Raw genomic sequence first — 17,501 nt, forward strand, 5'->3', positions numbered from 1 at the left:
ACAATTCCACGATTCTATGAATTGGCCCACAGTATGAATTGGTCAACATTCCATATATAGGACAGTGTCACTGCTTTGCTGCAAATTCAACACATATCCAAAGCCGCCTGTGTTATGTTCTGCTCTTCCGGTGGAGCAGAACAATTTGGCAAGGAGGAAAAAGAGGGGTGCCACTGGTTCTCGAGGCTGAGTGGAGGGTATATACACCTATGTGACATGGGTGAAGTAGCACAGTTGTGCATATAGGATTTGCCTAAGTTCCAACATACTGGAATCTGACTTTTTATGCTAACAGCTTGTGTCTCATGCTTTGAGAATTCCATTATGTAGTACAAACGTCACTTGAGGCGACCTTTTTTTTTTTTAGATATTGAGATGTGGGATCATTGAAAATGTGGAATGCAAAACTGAGATGATAGATAGATAGACAGATAGATAGACAAACAGATAGATGATAGATGAATGGACAGATGACAGACAGACAGGATAGATAGATAGATAGATAGATAGATAGATAGATAGATAGATAGATTCAAACTCCAATCCTGGTTTTTTCCACTCGGAACAAATAAATCATCATCTGCAACACTATTGGAACATGGAGAATGGAACAAAAGGAATTTGGTACAATGCATTGAATGAAACTGTTAAGCAGGTGGGGACAACACATACCTAAATAAGGACCACTTTCAAATAGAGGGGATTTCTTTAAAGCTTAACAGAATAAAAGGGGAAGCAAAGTAGATCACAACTCAAGGCTTGGTATTGTTAGAAAAACTGCTAACAGGATCTGGAGGAGGTGGAACTGTAGTACTCATCTGCAACAGACAACCTTGCAAGTTTCTAGCGGAATACACCAAGAATTTGGTCACTCCCAGAATATGGCAACCAATTCAATCTGTAAGCGATGATATTCTTTTCCAGTCACACTCACTAGGTACATAGTAAAGATTTTTTATGACCGCTTGAACAAGGAAAGACACTTTTAAAAAAAATAAACTGGCATATATTTTAATTAGTTTATAATTTTGAAATCTTCTCCCTCTTGGGCTACTCGAGGTAAATTCACAGGAAGAAGAACCAAAGCACACTGAGATGTTGCATTTTGAAAGGGTGTTCCAAGAAATGAGAAGACTAAATCAACAATCCTGGAATATCAGCAAAGGAGGCTTTACTAGATTCTGAAAACACAAAAAGAAAGTTATTTTACAGGACACTTCTAAGCTGCCTTCTATTTGTTGTTGAGGACTGGCACACCCTCTGTGATGTCTCCTAGACAGCTTAGGCACACGTTGGCGTCTTGGCTGGACTACTGCAATACATGGTACTTAGGACTGTCATTGAAGATTTCCTGGAAACTCCAGTTAGGACAAAATGCTAGGTTGCTAATTGGGACATACTTTACCTGGTGCTTGCATCATCTGGGCACAAAAGAAAGTGATGGGCATTACTTAGAAAGTAATTGCTTGGGACCTTATTTGAGAGACCTGTGCAAATGCTTCATTCTTCATTGGAGGAATCATCTGAAGTCAGGAGGGTGGTGACTGGGAAAAGGCCTCTTGTGATTGCAGAAAGGAGTATCTCTTCCAAACCAGCTCATCTTTTATGCCCTTTCCATATTTTGCTCAGGTATTCCAGCATGCTTTATTAACTGTTTTTAACGCTTGTTTTTTCTGGATCCAATAGATTTTATGGCTGCTGCTTTTTTTCTCTCTTTTAATGTTTTATATGGACTTCTATTGTACCTGCTACTACTTAAAACTATTCGCTCCCCTGGGAATCTTATGCTGAAGAGTGGCTAATAAATGAACCCTTTATAAATGACTTATTATTAAAGAGTGGCTCTTTTTCTCACCTACTCTGCCCTACCGGAGAGCAACTGCTTGCTTAAGTACTTAAGCCAAACCCTGACTGCTTTTTATGTGGGCTTGAATCTCCCTTGTGAAAATCTGGTCCCATTACTCCATGATGTGCATTATAAAACAAACAAGTTGGATCTGCAACAAAAAGTCGCAGCGTTAAATACTCCTGATTAGCATTTCAGCTGGCCATGCCCTTTTCTCCATTCCATCTCCTCCCATTTTCTGCCTCTCAACCCAATATAGCAGACAGCATTTCATGCCCGCTAAACCTTCTCACACCCCTAATTCCCCCCCCCAAATGGCCCCCCCTCCACTTTTGCAAATTTTGGGGTTCTCCCAAGGCTTCTGATGCCTCCATCTCGTGCACAGATTTTGGCCACAAAAATATGCAGAATCAAAGTATGAATTCACTATTAGTATACACAGGATGCGAGGGGGTGTGAGAATGGAGCGTTTGTAAATGGCTCGCTCTTACCAGATTTTTCTAGGTGTGCAATTGACGGGCGAGTATCCACACCCTCCCCATCTTTTTCATTCACAGTGTTTTATGGCTTGCTGTCCACACCAGTGGGCAAAGTTTGAAAGAATTCATCGGGTTCTCTCAGTCCCTCTTCCTCCATCCTGAACACCCTTTCATTCTGGGCAGGTATGCAAGTATTTCTATAGCTTGTTTGTGTACATCTTTTTTTTTTTTTTTAAGGGCTATTCATCCCCTTTAGAAACGACAGCGGAAAAACTGCATACACAAGTTTACTAACTGCAGGGTCAAACTCTGCGCGCACTTGAGGAAGCACAAAAGGAACAGGGTATAGCACAGACCGACAACTCGAGACACTCCTCCCTGGTTGAAATGGCCTTCAGCCGTCGTCGTTATTGCCTTTGGGCTTCCGCCCGGGCAAAGGAAAAGCCGACTTGTTCTGGGCCTGAGAGAGTTTGCTCGCCAGCACGGCAAAGGGCTCGACCAGCGTCCTTCCGTCGGTCACCGTGACTTCCCACAGCTTCACCTTCTCGAGTTTGGCCCACTGTTGAGCCACGGCCGCCTCGACTTGTCTTTCCTCCACCAGGTCAGCTTTGTTGCCTAAGACAACAATAGAGCCCTGAAAAAAGGAAGGAAGGAAGCAATCCGTCAGAAATGGCAAAGCACAGGCTTGGCATCCGGTTCGGTCAAGGAGCAGAAAGCTGCTCTCTCTCCCATGAGACCTTCTGTCATTCTGAGGAGGCAATATTTAGTTCAATGGACCAATGGGTCAGATTGCATTTTAATTCTAAGGTGCTGCCTTTGATGGAATCTGTATAGCACGGGTGAGCTATATAGTGCCCTCCAGATCTTGTTGGTCTACAAATCCCATCACCCCTGTCCACTGCTCTGCAAGTTAGAACCGATGCTGTTCGCAATGTTCAAGGACGATGGTTACTGTAGCCTAGCAACACCTTGTTGGCAATGGTCAGGCATCATGGGTGTTGTAGTCTGACAACACTTGATGATGTTGGCAATGGTCAAGGATCATGGGTATTGCAGTCCAACAACACTTGATGTTGTTGGCAATGGTCAGGGAACATGGGTATTGTATTCCAACAACACTTGATGTTGTTGGCAATGGTCAAGGATCATGGGTATTGTAGTCCAACAACACTTGATGTTGTTGGCAATGGTCAGGGATCATGGGTATTGCAATTCAACAACATCTGCTGGGCACCAAATTGGCTACTCCTGCCATGTATCAATCCATGTAATCTGTTGCTTAAAAGAAAAAGTCAGACGCTACTAAGATGGTATTAGGTTTCTAGAGGATCCCAAAATGTCAGCGAAGCAAGGAATTGCTCCCAATTTCTAAAGCCCAGTGACTAAGATTGCCTGTGCAAAAGTATCCTTGGTATGTTATGGTGTATTGAAAAATACAAGCGGCTGCAAGCCCAGAAACAAATAGCGGCCAGGAAACCTGCAGGTGAGCATATTAAATTATAGTACTTAAATACAGCTCTTCTTTCCTACAAAACATGACATAGGGGTGTTGCTATGAGCTTCGAGATTATTCAGGCAGGCCACACCAAACAGCAAACCCAAACACAGGCATGCCAAAGGCTTTGGGTGTGTTCAGCTCGGCAGTTACATAAGACTCTAAGACTGAATGTTTTTCCCCACCTCCTTGTAAGATGACGAGGTGTATTACTCAGCCTGCGATAAGACAGCCCTGTTGCGTCTTGGGGCCCCGCCTGCTCATTTTGCTGAGTAAGTCTCTGACATCTGCCCCAAAGTACGATGGCAGCACTGGCTGCATTGTGGCTGGGCTGGTTTTGAAGCAAGTTGTGATTAAGGTTGTTCCCGGCTGGTTTTCAACCCACATCGTCCTTTTAGATCTTGCCAGTCTTAACTGCAAAGTTAGTTATTCTCCTTTTCTTTCAAAAGGGATTACTCCAGTTCTCAGCTTTGCTTCGTTCTCTGCTTCTCTCTTCAGTTCTGCTGCCAGTTTTCTTTCCTTTTGGATCTTCCTTCCCTTAGTTCTTTCCTTTACGGTACTGATGTACTTTGGCTTCTTATAAACTGCCTTCCCTTTTCCCTATTTGCCTTATTACAGTCATGGCTGGTGCCCACTGGGATTAGTAAGGCAGAAGGCAGGGAGGTCAACAGTAGGTGGCACCAGAGATGAGTAATTCTACCCTTGTCCCCAGCCTTCTCCCCACTGAGTTCTAACAAGGCAACACTGAAACAACATTTAGAGTGCTAGGATTCCACTTTAAACAGTCATAGTTTCCTCCAAAGAATTATGGGTTAAAATTCCCAGCATTCCCTGTGAAGAGGGATTGATTGTCCACTTTTCTGGTTTTGTGCAAATCTGAGGGATCGAAAAGGGGGTTATATAACTTACAAAGACCCTTTTTAATGCCAGCAGACATTTTAACTGAATTTTTATTTTATAATATTAAATTATTTTTATTTACATTGGATCAAGTTTCTTATTATACACCACTCTAATTATAAGTAAGCGGCATATAAATTATTGAAATAAAATTCTCTAATGTCGCTAATTATAATTCTCTAATTATAAATTATTGAAATAAATTAGTAGCAAGTTTCTAGCAACCATGGTTGCTTTTGCATATAAAAAGCAATTTTGTCTAAAGGCGCTGAGACAAGGCAGGATTTGGGGAAAACTTCAGAATGACCAGGGTAAGAGAGTAGCCGTTCACTTTTCACTATTTGCTTCTCTTGTGGGTTTTAAAGATTATTCCTTTGCTCCTGGTTATTTTATCAAATCCCTACTGTTCTTGAATTTGCATCTAAGGAATCAGAAAGTAGAATATATGGCACTATTCAAACAACCTGTTCTCTCTTCCAAAAGTGAGCAACAGAGACAGTGCTGAATGTCAGCTGTCTTAACAATATTTGAACTGTTTTGATTTACGGTTTTGATTTTGAGATGCACTGAATTACAACCACAGATGAAAGGGTATTCACGACTCGTTCCGTCCTTTGTTGTGTCGAACTACAAACCCCATGGGAATGCAAATACTACTTTCAAACCGCTAACATTAAAAGAGAGACAGAGAGAGAAAAATCTATTCTGCCTTACAGTTAAAACGAAACGGAGGAGAGGAATCACAAGGGATCTTTCTGTGCAGCAAAGTGACTCAGTCGATTGCTTGCTCACAGGAGAGGCAGCCTGTGTTTCCAGGTTCTTTGATGCAACGTGTGTGTAGTCAAATTAGGAAGCCGTATCCTAAATAGCACTTGCTATGACAACCGATTATATAATTGGATTAGGAAAGAAACTTTGTAGTAAACAAAGCAGTTACTGTGCTGTTAATAACAACCTGTTTCACTTTTATGACTTATTAATAGCTGGTTGTAATGACTCACCCTGGTCCAGCAACATATCTGGGCACATTGAGGGGCTGCCCTTAAGACAGCCCTGGTGAGAGAATCCGCAATACCACCAATCAGCTGTTTGGAGGAGAAAAAATGGGGGTTAAATTTAACCCCTTTCAAACAGCTGGTCTTGTGCTGTATTGTTTTTTCTGACTCAAGTCAATATGGATGCCTGGGGTTCCTCAGGGACACCATGGGACCCTCATATACCTAAGGCACCCTGTCCCTCCCAATTCTCATATTTTATTTTAAATCAAAGTCTTTTGTTTTGGCCCTACACATGCAGCACAATTGGGCAGGTGTTAAAATGGACTGTACTACTTTGGCTTACAAGTGGAGCACACAACTTTTGAACGCTCTGCCATGCTGTTGTTGCTTTATATATTTTTATTTATATATATATATATATATATATATATATATATGTGTGTGTGTGTGTGTGTGTGTGTGTGTGTGTGTATGTATGTATGTATTTTTCGTCCCATAGGACGCTCCGTCCCATAGGACGCACCTAGTTTTTTTTGGGGGGGAAATAAAGGAAAATTTTTTTTCCTTTATTTCCCCCCCAAAAGCAGGTCGGGGAAACCAAACCAGGTCGAGGAACGGCGCTGCGCCTCCCTGAGCTTGTGGGGCTGGCCGATGTCTGCCTCAGGCGGCAGGCTGCTATCCGCAGCGTGGGGAGCCCTGCGGGGAACTCTTGCAGGGCTCCCCACACTGCGGATGTCTGCCCAGTGTGCGGGGCGCTCTGCTTCAGGGTGCCCTATCCGCCGGGCGGCAGGCTGCTATCCGCAGCGTGGGGAACCCTGTGGGGAACTCCTGCAGGGCTCCCCACGCTGCAGATGTCTGCCCGGCGCGCGGGGCGCTCAAGCTTCAGCGAAAGCCTGCATTCGCCCCATAGGACGCACCCAGATTTCCCCTTCATTTTTGGAGGGGGGAAAGTGCGTCCTATGCGGCGAAAAATACGGTATATATATATATATTATATTTTATATCTATTTTTCTGAAGTTTTTTTTTATTAAGTTTTCCAAAATTTCACAGATACATTTCAATACATAATAAAAACTCCCCCTCCCCGACTTCCCACCCCCTTTTCTATGCTGTTTCTGTTTCTCTCCCTCAGCTGTCTTCTATCGCTTAAACCTTGACAAAACTACGGTAATTTTCAATCCCTTCTGTTGCTCATAGTTCACATCCTCCTTGCTCATCATATTATAATATCGCTCATCATATTATAATATTTTTTAAATAATACGAGAAGCATTTCCATTCTTCCACAAAACCTCCTTCATTAGGTTCTCTTATTTTAGCTGTTGACTTTGCCAATTCTGCATATTGCTCAACCCTTCTTCTTCAGTGGGTTATTTCTGCCTTTTAAAAGCTGCCTGTTAATAGAAATTAGCACTTGGGGGAAGAAAATGTTCCCTCGTCCTTACTTTGTTGAGTCTTTGACACAGGGGAGCATTCGAAAATGCGACGTGGTCCATTCTGCTCCCTCACGGGTCCAGACTGAGGTAAGCACTGAAGGATTACTTCACAGAATAGGATTACACTCCTTCCTTTAACCTCACTGAGTCTTGCGGTCTGTAGGTCAAAGTCAGGAACGCTACGAAATTTGCGGTGATGAAACGGAAGCGATTGGCTGCGCTGCGGGCAGGCCCCATTTTCGGGGAATGCTGGGAATCCACTTCCTCCTTTACACAAAGCTCAGGATACACAATCAAAGGAGAACACTGAGTAACAACGCCTCTGACTGCTATATTAAGAGTCCATGAAAAGGTAGCAAAGGCCTCTTTCCAATGCAACCTTAATCGATGCAACCGGCAAGCCCTGAGTTACGTAAGAACTTTGCTCTGACAACAGCCAAACATTACATAACTGCAGACTTGTACTGACTTGCTTTAAATGGCCCCAGATGAATGCTTCCTTCCTTCCTTTTTTTGTTACAGGCACTTAGTTAAGAGGTCTATTACGGATTCACTCTCTCTTTACATATAGAATTTATTGCAGGAAAATACACAGAGTCCTGCGTAGGTGATATTGTTCAGCTTGCTGAGTTGCAGCAGTTGATTAGCAAACATTGATGAAGCCATTTCCCTGATTTAGTAGCCGCAGTGAAACCCCTTAAAAACCCCCTGATTAAATCCATTACAGTTATAATACAGTCATACCTCAGGTTACAGCCACTTGAGGTTGCGTTTTTTGGGGTTATGGACCACCGAAACCCGGAAGTACTGGAACAGGTTACTTCCGGGTTTCGGCGGCCGTGCATGCGCAGAAGCGCTAAATCGCGCGTGCGCAGAAGTGCCGAATCGCAACCCGCGTTGTGAACGCTGCGGGTTGCAAATGTGCATCCCGCACGGATCACGTTCGCAACCCGAGCATCCACTGTGGTTTTTATCCCGACACTTTCCTCAGTACCTTACAGACTAACCTTACAGATTACGGCAGAAGATCCTATTAAGGCAAAAAGCACTTCCATTCCGTTTTTATTTATTTATGACATTTAGAGGGCAATCTTTATCTTCCAAGGAGCTTAAGGCGATGTCTGTGATTCTCCTCCCCATTTAATCCTCACAAAAACCCTGGGAGGTGGGTTAGGCTAAGAGAGGGTGACTGACCCAAGGTCACCCAGTGAGCTTCGTGGCTGAGAGGGAATTTGAAACCTGTTCTCCCAGGTCCTAGACCAACACTCCATGGGATCCAACTCCCCCCCCAAAAAATATTTGAGGGGGCAGGGCCCCCCCAAAGTAGATGGGCATTGTCATTCAAATGGTGTGTGCGTGCCATGTCATGCAGGACGGGGCCTACCTGCCCCCCCAATATTTTATTCAAGTTGGCACCCCTGCGACACTCTTAACCCCGTAATTCCCAACGTGGGGCGAACGCCCCACAGGGGCGCAATTTGATTTTTAAGGGGGGCAATTCGAGAATGAATTATTAACAGTTCATGGCCTTTTAGGCTTCCTCCACGTGAACAGGAGTTCACTTTTTGAATAAGAAGAATTTTAAGTCACGGGGCGGGCGGGCACCAGGATTTTAGAGATGCTTAGGTGCGGCATGGCCAAAAAAAGTTTGGGAACCACTGCTCTAACCATTATGCAACGCTTCTTCTTTTGCAAGGAAAGATGGCGTAAAGGGTTGTTATCAGCCAACGTTTTGTGAATGACTTCTGTTAATTATGCAATTAGCACCGCCTGTACTTTCTGCATTTCATTTCCCTGTGACCTCACTGCTTAGTGTGTTTACAAGTGTCGCAGCCCAAAAAAGTGGATTAAGCTTATGCCTTAATAAATGGATTGTTTACGATGCCAAAAAGACTTGCAGTTGTTTCCGATACAACAGACTAACAAGGAAATAGTTACGGCGGGTTTTAAGAACCTTTTACAACCACTCTTTTCAAACACTGCAGCTCACATTAAGCCTTGTGACTTCGAGACCTTGCTTTTAACTTGGCAGTTACTCTTTGCAAAGGAGACACACATCTAATGTGAAAGGAGAGACACTAAAAGACTGACCGGCAGAGCAAGTGACCCCTTTGCTGCTTCCTACAAGGGGGTTATTCATAGCAGAGGCCTTTTACTCCTGTCCCATCTCTGCACACAACTACACTGACCCCCGGCACGTGTAAAATTGCATTATCTGCGGGTAAATAAATACAGTGGTACCTCTGGTTACATACTTAATTTGTTCCGGAGGTCTGCTCTTAACCTGAAACTGTTATTAACCTGAGGTATCACTTTAGCTAATGAGGCCTCCTGCTGCCACTGTGCAATTTCTGTTCTCATCCTGAGGTAAAGTTCTTAACCCGAGGTACTATTTCTGGGTTAGCGGAGTCTGTAACCTGAAGCATCTGTAACCTGAAGCGTATATAACCCGAGGTACCATGGCTTTTTAGGTGATGAGCTCATTTTCCCTCGTACATCATGTTCTCATGATCTTATCTCAGACACGACTGAAGGTATCGGGGGGGGGGGGGGCGGGGTATGTGTTTTACCTCTCTTTTGTCTCTACACTTGTCAATCTCCTTCTTGAGCCAGTCAGCTCTTTCGAAGGATTCCAGGCTGTTCACGGCATAGACGAGAACAAAGCCGTCTGCGAGGGAAAAATAATGTTTGGGGAACTCCTCTCCTTCTTGCACCCCCCTGGTGTCGTACAGGCGCAACTGTTCTTTCACTCCTCGGTCCGTTTCAGCCAAAGCCACATAAACATCTTCGCTTGTCGCGTTGCATTCTGCACCTGTTGTTTTCAAAAAAGGAGAAACAGAGTTCTTAGCGAACACATTCAGAAACACATATTGCGCGCCAAAGCTGCTTCCCTTGCGCCCCGAAAAAATATGTTTCAATGATTAGTAACTGTATGGTGGTTTTGACGCCTTGTTTCCTACTGATCAAATCATGGCTTGCTTCCCCTTGTAATCAGCTCTGGTGTGGACAAATTTGCAAAAGGTGCATCTATACAAGCAATTGTTTTGATTCGGTTTTGTATTTGGTATGAATACCTTCATACTGTTGTGGCTTACGGCCAAACAAGTACACACTTACTCAAGACTCATGTTAACGATACTAAATGCAAAAGGTGTGACTCTCTCCCCCGCCCCAAAGTTGAATCGAAAATACAGTGGTACCTCGGGTTAAGTACTTAATTCGTTCCCGAGGTCTGTTCTTAACCTGAAACTGTTCTTAACCTAAGACACTACTTTAGCTAATGGGGCCTCCGGCTGCCGCTGCTGCACGATTTCTGTTCTCATCCTGAAGCAAAGTTCTTAACCAGAGGTACTATTTCTGGGTTAGCGGAGTCTGTAACCTGAAGCGTCTGTAACCTAAAGCGTATGTAACCCGAGGTACCACTGTACACTGGCTGGCACACACTTCTGTGACTGGCACACATTTTGACAAGCAACAAGTTTGCTACTCGTCATCAACAAGCAACGTTGAGAACCACTTTACCGGCGCCATCCCAGCCGTGCCATGATTATGGTTTCGGATTATTTGTTAAATAAGAAAGGCAGGCAACTGTAAGCGTCTCTGGAAGGGCAGAAGGGGAACCACGTGCATCTCTTACCCACATCGTGCTTGCCATAGAGGACCTGCTCCAGAATGGCGGTCTTCCCCACCGAGGCCATTCCGCAAACCAGCACTTTGTAGCCCTTCCCCATCTTCTTTCAGGCTGTGGAGACTGGGCCCGGGGAGCAATCCTGTCCAAGCACCACAAAAGGTCAACGGCATTTACAAATTACCATCCAGCAAGAAGCCAGCATTGGAGCATGGCTGCATTCACACACACGAAGAGGAGGTCACAGGGCTTGCCAGGTCAGTCCAGCAGTTTCAGCCAATGTCTCTCCTACCTTAGCCAAGGTATGTCCAACAGGTCATGGCTAAGGAAGAGAGAGCTTTACTACTGTATTGGCCCAAATATAAGCCACACTTTTTTCCCTCCAAATTCTGACTGTGAAAAGTTAAAGTGTGGCTTAAATTCGCGACCTTACAAAAATTGGCTTTTGCGATATCGCTGCTGAAGCAGACATACGGAAAATGGAACAAAATAATGTTTTCATGCCTATTTGCAAGCTCGAGACTGTTGTGCAATTAATTCTAATGTCATTCGTCGCTTTCCCCTTACTTTACAGTGCAGTATTGATTTTTTAATTTGCATTTACGGTGCTACGATTTACGGGCGGAATTGTAGCAATTGAAAAGCGATTTTAGCGATTGTACGGTGACTTTTGAGGGCTTGCAAGGCTTGAATTGGCTTGAATTGGCTTGGCATATGGTAAAATAAAACCACTATTTTAGTCGCTGAATTTAATGGACTTTTTTCTTTTTCTCTTCAATTTTAAGGGAGCGGCTTATATTCGGGTATTGTCTCCCCCCCCCCTTTCAATTTTAAAGGTACGGCTTATTTGCGGGTGTGGTTTATATTCGAGCCAATATGGTACAATCCCAGGTTCAGATGCTGCTGATCTCAAAAGCCCATGAGGAGCAATGCAGCTGCAGTCACAGTAATCCATGTTCCAGCTCACTGGGACATGCAAACCAGGCCAGCGAATGACAGCAGTTTCGGACATGGGTCTTTCCCAGCCCTGTTTAGGAATGCCAGGGATTCTACATGCCAAGCATGTGTGCTAACACTTAACTATGGCACTTACCCAAAGGAATAGGGGTCCCTTCTGTTTCTAAGGGGTTGCATATGCACAGACCCCAGATTAAGGATGCGATAGTGGGACGCAGGTGGGGCTGTGGGTTAAAGCCTCAGCGCCTAGGGCTTGCCGATCGAAAGGTCGGCGGTTTGAATCCCTGCGGCGGGGTGCGCTCCCGCTGCTCGGTCCCAGCGCCTGCCAACCTAGCAGTTCGAAAGCACCTCCGGGTGCAAGTAGATAAATAGGGACCGCTTACCAGCGGGAAGGTAAACGGCGTTTCCGTGTGCGGCTCTGGCTCGCCAGAGCAGCGATGTCACGCTGGCCACGTGACCCGGAAGTGTCTCCGGACAGCGCTGGCCCCTGGCCTCTTAAGTGAGATGGGCGCACAACCCCAGAGTCTGTCAAGACTGGCCCGTACGGGCAGGGGTACCTTTACCTTTACCTTTTAGTGGCGTCAAATGGATTACGTCTGTTGCAAGGACTATCAGGTATTGGACAATAACAGACTATTAAAAGACTAAAGGCCGTGACTATTTTGCATGTGTACAACTGATGTGCAACCAACGTGCAAGAGGGCAAAACGGGGTGTTGCCGCCCGTATTTCAAAGAGATTCATTGAAACACAAACATAAGACTAGCTGTGGTATATGGGATTTTATCAAGAATGAATTGTATTTGGTTTGAACAATAGTCTGGAGGCAGAATTAAAGGGAATCAGACCTTGAAGTACAGCACGTGGGAAGCCACAAAAAAATTATAACTGACTATTGTGAATTACTCTTATAAAAATTATTTCACAAATAAAACAAAAGCAAAAAACGATTCAACCCGGGATGAATTTCGAGTTCACCTTGAACTAAGAAGGCAGACACGACCCCTTTTTTCAATGCCAAGTCTCAACCCTGGAAGCTGCAAAAAAAGAAAAAGAAAAAAGTAGAGGTGAGAGTTCCTCTGAGCGTGTCCAGAGCGCACTGCTCAAAGCATTATCTCTGTATTGTTTGCATTTAAGGAGAAGTGTTCTAGGGGAAATTACATGACTTTCCGGGAATTCTAAGGTAGACACTGCTCCTAGCAAGAATTTCGGAATCTGCGGAACGAGCAGGCGGGGCCGCGATCCCTCCGGCGTTTTCTTCCAAGCCTGCCAAGGCACGTGGCCTCTTGAACTACATTTCCCAGCAGGAACCTGAACGCAGCCCTTTCCCCCCTCCTCCTTCCTCTTGGACGTCACGGCGTTGCCGCAAAGCCTTGTGGGAAAGCAGGCCTCTTCCTTTCCGGCTCCGGGCGCCGCTAGGTAAGGTTGACGAGCTGGAGGCCGCCCGTAGGTTAATCCGTCGGCATCCTAATTCGGGGAGGCCTGCGGGGGTCCGCTCGGGGCGCCGCCCCACGGTCGGTAGCTGGGGGGAGAGGCGGGTCGGGGTCTCTGGGCGAAGGGAGGCCGGGGAGGCGTAATTCCGCCGGCTTCGGTTGGGAAGGCGGCGTGGCCTGGGCCTACAGACCGAGACGGGTACGCCAGACGGAGCTTGCAGAGGCCGAGGGGGAAGGCGGAGAGAATCATAGAGTTGGAAGGGACCCCGAGGGGCATCTAGTCCAGCCCCCTGGAATGCAGGAATAAGCTCGTGAGGCCTAAAAGGCTGGAGCTCGGGCGCTGCTTGCTCCTGAGTAAACCTCCGAGGAGGGACCATTGCTTACATGCTTTACGTGTAGACGGCCGCGGGTTCCAGCCCTGACACCAACCAATAAATGGGGTTAGGTAGCAGGTGATGGTGGGAGCCGCTGCCAGCTACATCAGATGGTTTATTTATGTATTTCACATCCTTCTCTTTTAAGATGGCTGGGCAAGTAATTGCTTCCAGGTTTTTGCTTCTGCAAAAGTGGGGCATGCATTGTGTGAAGCAAGTAAATAATAAATGTCCTGCTATGGTTTCGGGTAGCTTATTGTTGTGCCCACGCGACTTAAAACAAGTGAGAACTCTTTGAAGTTACAAGTTATTCACCTTTAGGCGCCAGGCAAAAATGGCCCTTTTTAACCAGGCCTTTGGTTGACCTGATCAACATCCTATACCCTTTAAAATGTGGCTGTTTTTTGCGGGTGGGGGGTGTTATTGGATTATTGTTTTTATTTTGATTCTATATATTGTGATCTTTTTTGTGAACCGCCTTGAGAGCTCCAGGTATAGGGCGGTATATAAATTCAGTAAATGAATGAATGAAAGCCTGTGTGTGTGTGTTCTGAATGGGTAATTGGTTAAAGGAGTTCTATAAAAAGAATTGGGATCATGTAGAGCTGGAAGGGACCACAAGGGTCATCTAGCCCAACCCCCTGCAGCGCAGGAATCTTGCCTGATGTAGAGCTTGAGCCCACAGCGTTGAGATTGAGCCTCATGCTCTACCGACTGAGCTGTTGAGTGACTGTTCTTTCTGGATTGAGGGAATAAGGTACAGCCCCTGGATGCTACAGGAGCTTGCATTTGCTGAAGTTATTGCAAGGGGCTTCACCAGGCTGGAAAATCATGCAAATCCTTAGTTGTTGTGGGCTGTCATGCCATAGATCAGTTGCAGGTCAGTGGTAGATCACAGGCTTTGCGTGCAAAAAGTTCCAAGTTATGATCCTGGCAATTCCAGCAGCAGTGGGAAACATTCTAGTCTGAAACCCTGAAGAACTGCTGCCAGTCTCTGTAAACCAGGGATAGAGAAGCTGTGCTTTCCAGATGTTAATTATATTAGCAACTTTCATCAGCCCCCGTCATAGACAGTGGTCAGGAATAATGAAAAGTTGTAGTCCAGAATGCCAGAAGATCTGGATCCCTCACATAAACAAATGATAGGTTAATAGTCTGACAAAGTAAAAAGCAGCTTCCTTTGCTGCTATGTATCTCATACATACTATTTAAATGTTAATGACATATTAATGAAATCAAGCACAGTATAGATCAGTAGCTCAGAGCGGACAAAGTTGGTTTTTGAGAGGTTTATGAACAAAATGTATTTTGTTATGGACCACTTTTATTACTAGAGAATGGAAAACAGGTGCTTTTTTGTTTTCTGAGAGCAATGAAACACAGTGTGATTTAAACGTATCACTTTTTTGCAGCTAAGCCAGAATGGGTGCCTACAAATACATCCAAGAACTATGGAGGAAGAAACAGTCAGACGTGATGCGCTTCCTCTTGCGTGTCCGCTGCTGGCAGTATCGCCAGTTGTCTGCCCTGCACCGAGCTCCCCGTCCCACCAGGCCAGATAAAGCTCGCAGGCTGGGATATAAAGCTAAGCAAGGTAACTGCAACCTAAAGCATGTAGCAAATGTGAACTTGCTCTAGTCACTTGGTTATGCACTAAGACTGGTAGTATTGAGCAAAGATAGCTATGTGCGATAATTCCTACTACTTATTATAATTGTAACGTGATAAGAGAAAAGTAATCTTGCTTACCTTCCATGCAAGCATATAGGCAACTATCCCAAGCTACAAGAGCATCCATGATAAGTCAGGATGTTAGAATGGAAACTTTGCCTAAGACTATCTTGAGACTGAAAAATCTTGCCACTGTACTTGCATTCACACAGCTGAAACACAATTCCCATCATTTTTCATGCTTCGTGCAATCTCAGATGAACAAAAATAGATTAAAAAAAACACGGGGTTGTCCAGTAACTGAAGTAGAGTATTTGTGGCATCATTAGCAAATTCAAAAATATTGCTAGAATGTAAAACGCAAATGCTAAATAAAATTTCTCTTGTAAAACTGCAGATTTGTTCACTGCTTTAACACATTATCCTGTTGTGTCTTAGGTTACGTCATCTACCGCATTCGTGTTCGCCGTGGTGGTCGTAAACGTCCAGTCCCTAAGGGTGCTACTTATGGTAAACCAGTGCATCATGGTGTCAACCAGCTGAAATTTGCCCGGAGTCTGCAGTCTGTAGCAGAGGTGGGTATTGCTTGTGATCTGCATCAGTCTTTTGTATTGCCCCCTGGTCCCACTGAAGCTTGATCAAATCTGTGTCGCATTGGTTTATCTCCTTTAACTCATGCCAAATTAGAAGAGTATTTGATGTCTATGAATCAGCTTTTAATATTGTTGAGTTGGTAAACTGTGATGGAGTAGCATGTTAAGCAGCATTTATTGTGAGAATAAGGCAGAATGGTTAACGAATAATTATTTCCCACAGAGCAGTTTTTTCAGTGTCAAGTTGTCATTTTGGAATTCTAGTTTCTAGGTGGCATATGGAAGTATTTTGGTTTGCAAGATGCTGTAGCCATCCTCTCTATAGAGACAAAGAACTGTCTTTGTTGTAAACTGAAATTAGATATGTACAGAAATCAGTGAAAGAGCCAGTGCATAAAACTATGTAACAGATTAAAGTGATTACCCTTTTTTGCAGTCAAATTGAATGTCCTTGGTGGTCAGATTTTTAGTTACTGTCATTATCTTGTTACATTACTTGTTATTCAGATAGCCACCCTCTACAGGGGTAGAGGTACAGTACAGTGGTACCTTGGTTCTCAACCTTAATCCATTCCGGGAGTCCGTTTGACTACTGGAACTGTTTGAAAACCAAGGTGCGGCTTCTGGTTGGCTGCAGGAGTTTCCTGCACTCAAGCGGAAGCTGTGTCAGATGTTCAGCTTCCAAAGAAAGTTCACAAACCGGAACACTTACTTCCGGGCTTGCGTTGTTCAGGAGCCAATATGTTCAACAACTAAGCCGTTTGGGAACCAGGGTACTACTGTATAGTATTTTGGGAAATATAGCACAGGGAAGTATTTTTAAGAAGTAGGATAACATCAGGTATGGCAGCTAGGTGAGTTTAGTTGTGCCATACAGTATTTGCTTTCCCCATTTCTTGGCCATATAGCATCTCTGTAATGAAGTAGATTGCCATGGTATGTTCTATTGTGGTAGCGCTAACAAATCAATTTTCCTCCACAGGCCAATTTGAAAGATAAAATAGTTGTTCATAGAATGGTAGAGTTGGAAGGAGTCCTGAGGATCATTTAGTCAAACCCTGTGCAATGCAGGAATATGCAGCTGTCCCTTACTGGGGTTGAACCTGCAGCCTTGGCATTATCAGCACAACGCTCTAACCAGCTGAGCTAGCCATCCCTGTAAGGAAAGAGTTTCTCTATGGAGAAGTCTTTGTCACTGTAATTCTGAAACGTCATGGCTGAATGTTTGGTTCCTTTGTATGAAACTTGTCACCTTGTTTTCCTGATGCCTGTAATATTCACAATCCCCAATTCCTCCCTTTTATGTGCTTACGTGAGGTTGTTTTTCCCCTGCTAGGAGCGTGCTGGCCGCCATTGTGGAGCCCTGAGAGTACTGAACTCTTACTGGGTGGGTGAAGATTCCACCTACAAGTTCTTTGAAGTCATTCTGATTGATCCTTTCCACAAGGCTGTCAGGCGCAACCCAGACACCCAATGGATCACCAAGGCAGTTCACAAACACAGAGAGATGCGGGGGCTGACCTCCGCTGGCAGGAAAAGCCGTGGCCTCGGCAAGGGCCACAAATTCCATCACACAATCGGTGGCTCACGTCGCGCTGCTTGGAGGCGACGCAACACCTTGCAGCTTCACCGTTACCGCTGATTCTTTTGCATATAATTTTCTCGTTATAATAAATCAGCCAGAGTTCACA

General features: G+C 44.7%; 2 protein-coding genes across 3 annotated transcripts; one reads left to right on the forward strand and one right to left on the reverse strand.

Annotated features, from left to right (window-relative positions):
* Nucleotides 1-527: 527 nt before the first annotated feature.
* On the reverse strand, nt 528-13,044 carry NKIRAS1 (NFKB inhibitor interacting Ras like 1). 2 transcript variants are annotated; one of them, XM_079947459.1, is made up of 6 exons: nt 12,901-13,044; nt 12,718-12,776; nt 10,793-10,925; nt 9,726-9,967; nt 2,682-2,959; nt 528-1,181 (listed from the first exon to the last, which is right to left on the reverse strand). In XM_079947459.1, the coding sequence occupies exons 3-5, from the start codon at nt 10,884-10,886 to the stop codon at nt 2,720-2,722; spliced, it is 576 nt and encodes a 191-aa protein (XP_079803585.1). In that variant the 5' UTR covers nt 10,887-10,925; nt 12,718-12,776; nt 12,901-13,044; the 3' UTR covers nt 528-1,181; nt 2,682-2,719. The 2 variants fall into 2 exon arrangements, with proteins under 2 accessions (XP_079803585.1, XP_079803584.1); XM_079947458.1 differs by lacking the exon at nt 528-1,181 and having other exon boundaries at nt 2,597-2,959.
* Nucleotides 13,045-13,061: 17 nt separating this feature from the next.
* On the forward strand, nt 13,062-17,501 carry RPL15 (ribosomal protein L15). The gene is made up of 4 exons (XM_079947452.1): nt 13,062-13,158; nt 14,959-15,140; nt 15,656-15,792; nt 17,147-17,501. The coding sequence occupies exons 2-4, from the start codon at nt 14,969-14,971 to the stop codon at nt 17,450-17,452; spliced, it is 615 nt and encodes a 204-aa protein (XP_079803578.1). The 5' UTR covers nt 13,062-13,158; nt 14,959-14,968; the 3' UTR covers nt 17,453-17,501.

Source organism: Podarcis cretensis (assembly GCF_951804945.1).
Source record: "Podarcis cretensis genome assembly, chromosome: 12".
In the NCBI taxonomy this organism is placed as follows: domain Eukaryota; kingdom Metazoa; phylum Chordata; class Lepidosauria; order Squamata; family Lacertidae; genus Podarcis; species Podarcis cretensis.

Bases quoted from the DNA above. Each gene is read 5' to 3' on its own strand.
- RPL15 (XM_079947452.1), top strand. From the start codon at position 14,969: ATGGGTGCCTACAAATACATCCAAGAACTATGGAGGAAGAAACAGTCA. The intron at 15,141-15,655 runs GTAACTGCAACC...GTTGTGTCTTAG, and splicing joins GGGATATAAAGCTAAGCAAG to GTTACGTCATCTACCGCATT. The intron at 15,793-17,146 runs GTGGGTATTGCT...TTCCCCTGCTAG, and splicing joins GTCTGCAGTCTGTAGCAGAG to GAGCGTGCTGGCCGCCATTG.
- NKIRAS1 (XM_079947459.1), bottom strand. From the start codon at position 10,886: ATGGGGAAGGGCTACAAAGTGCTGGTTTGCGGAATGGCCTCGGTGGGG. The intron at 9,968-10,792 runs GTAAGAGATGCA...TGAAAACAACAG, and splicing joins CTATGGCAAGCACGATGTGG to GTGCAGAATGCAACGCGACA. The intron at 2,960-9,725 runs GTAAAACACATA...TCCTTTTTTCAG, and splicing joins AGTGTAGAGACAAAAGAGAG to GGCTCTATTGTTGTCTTAGG.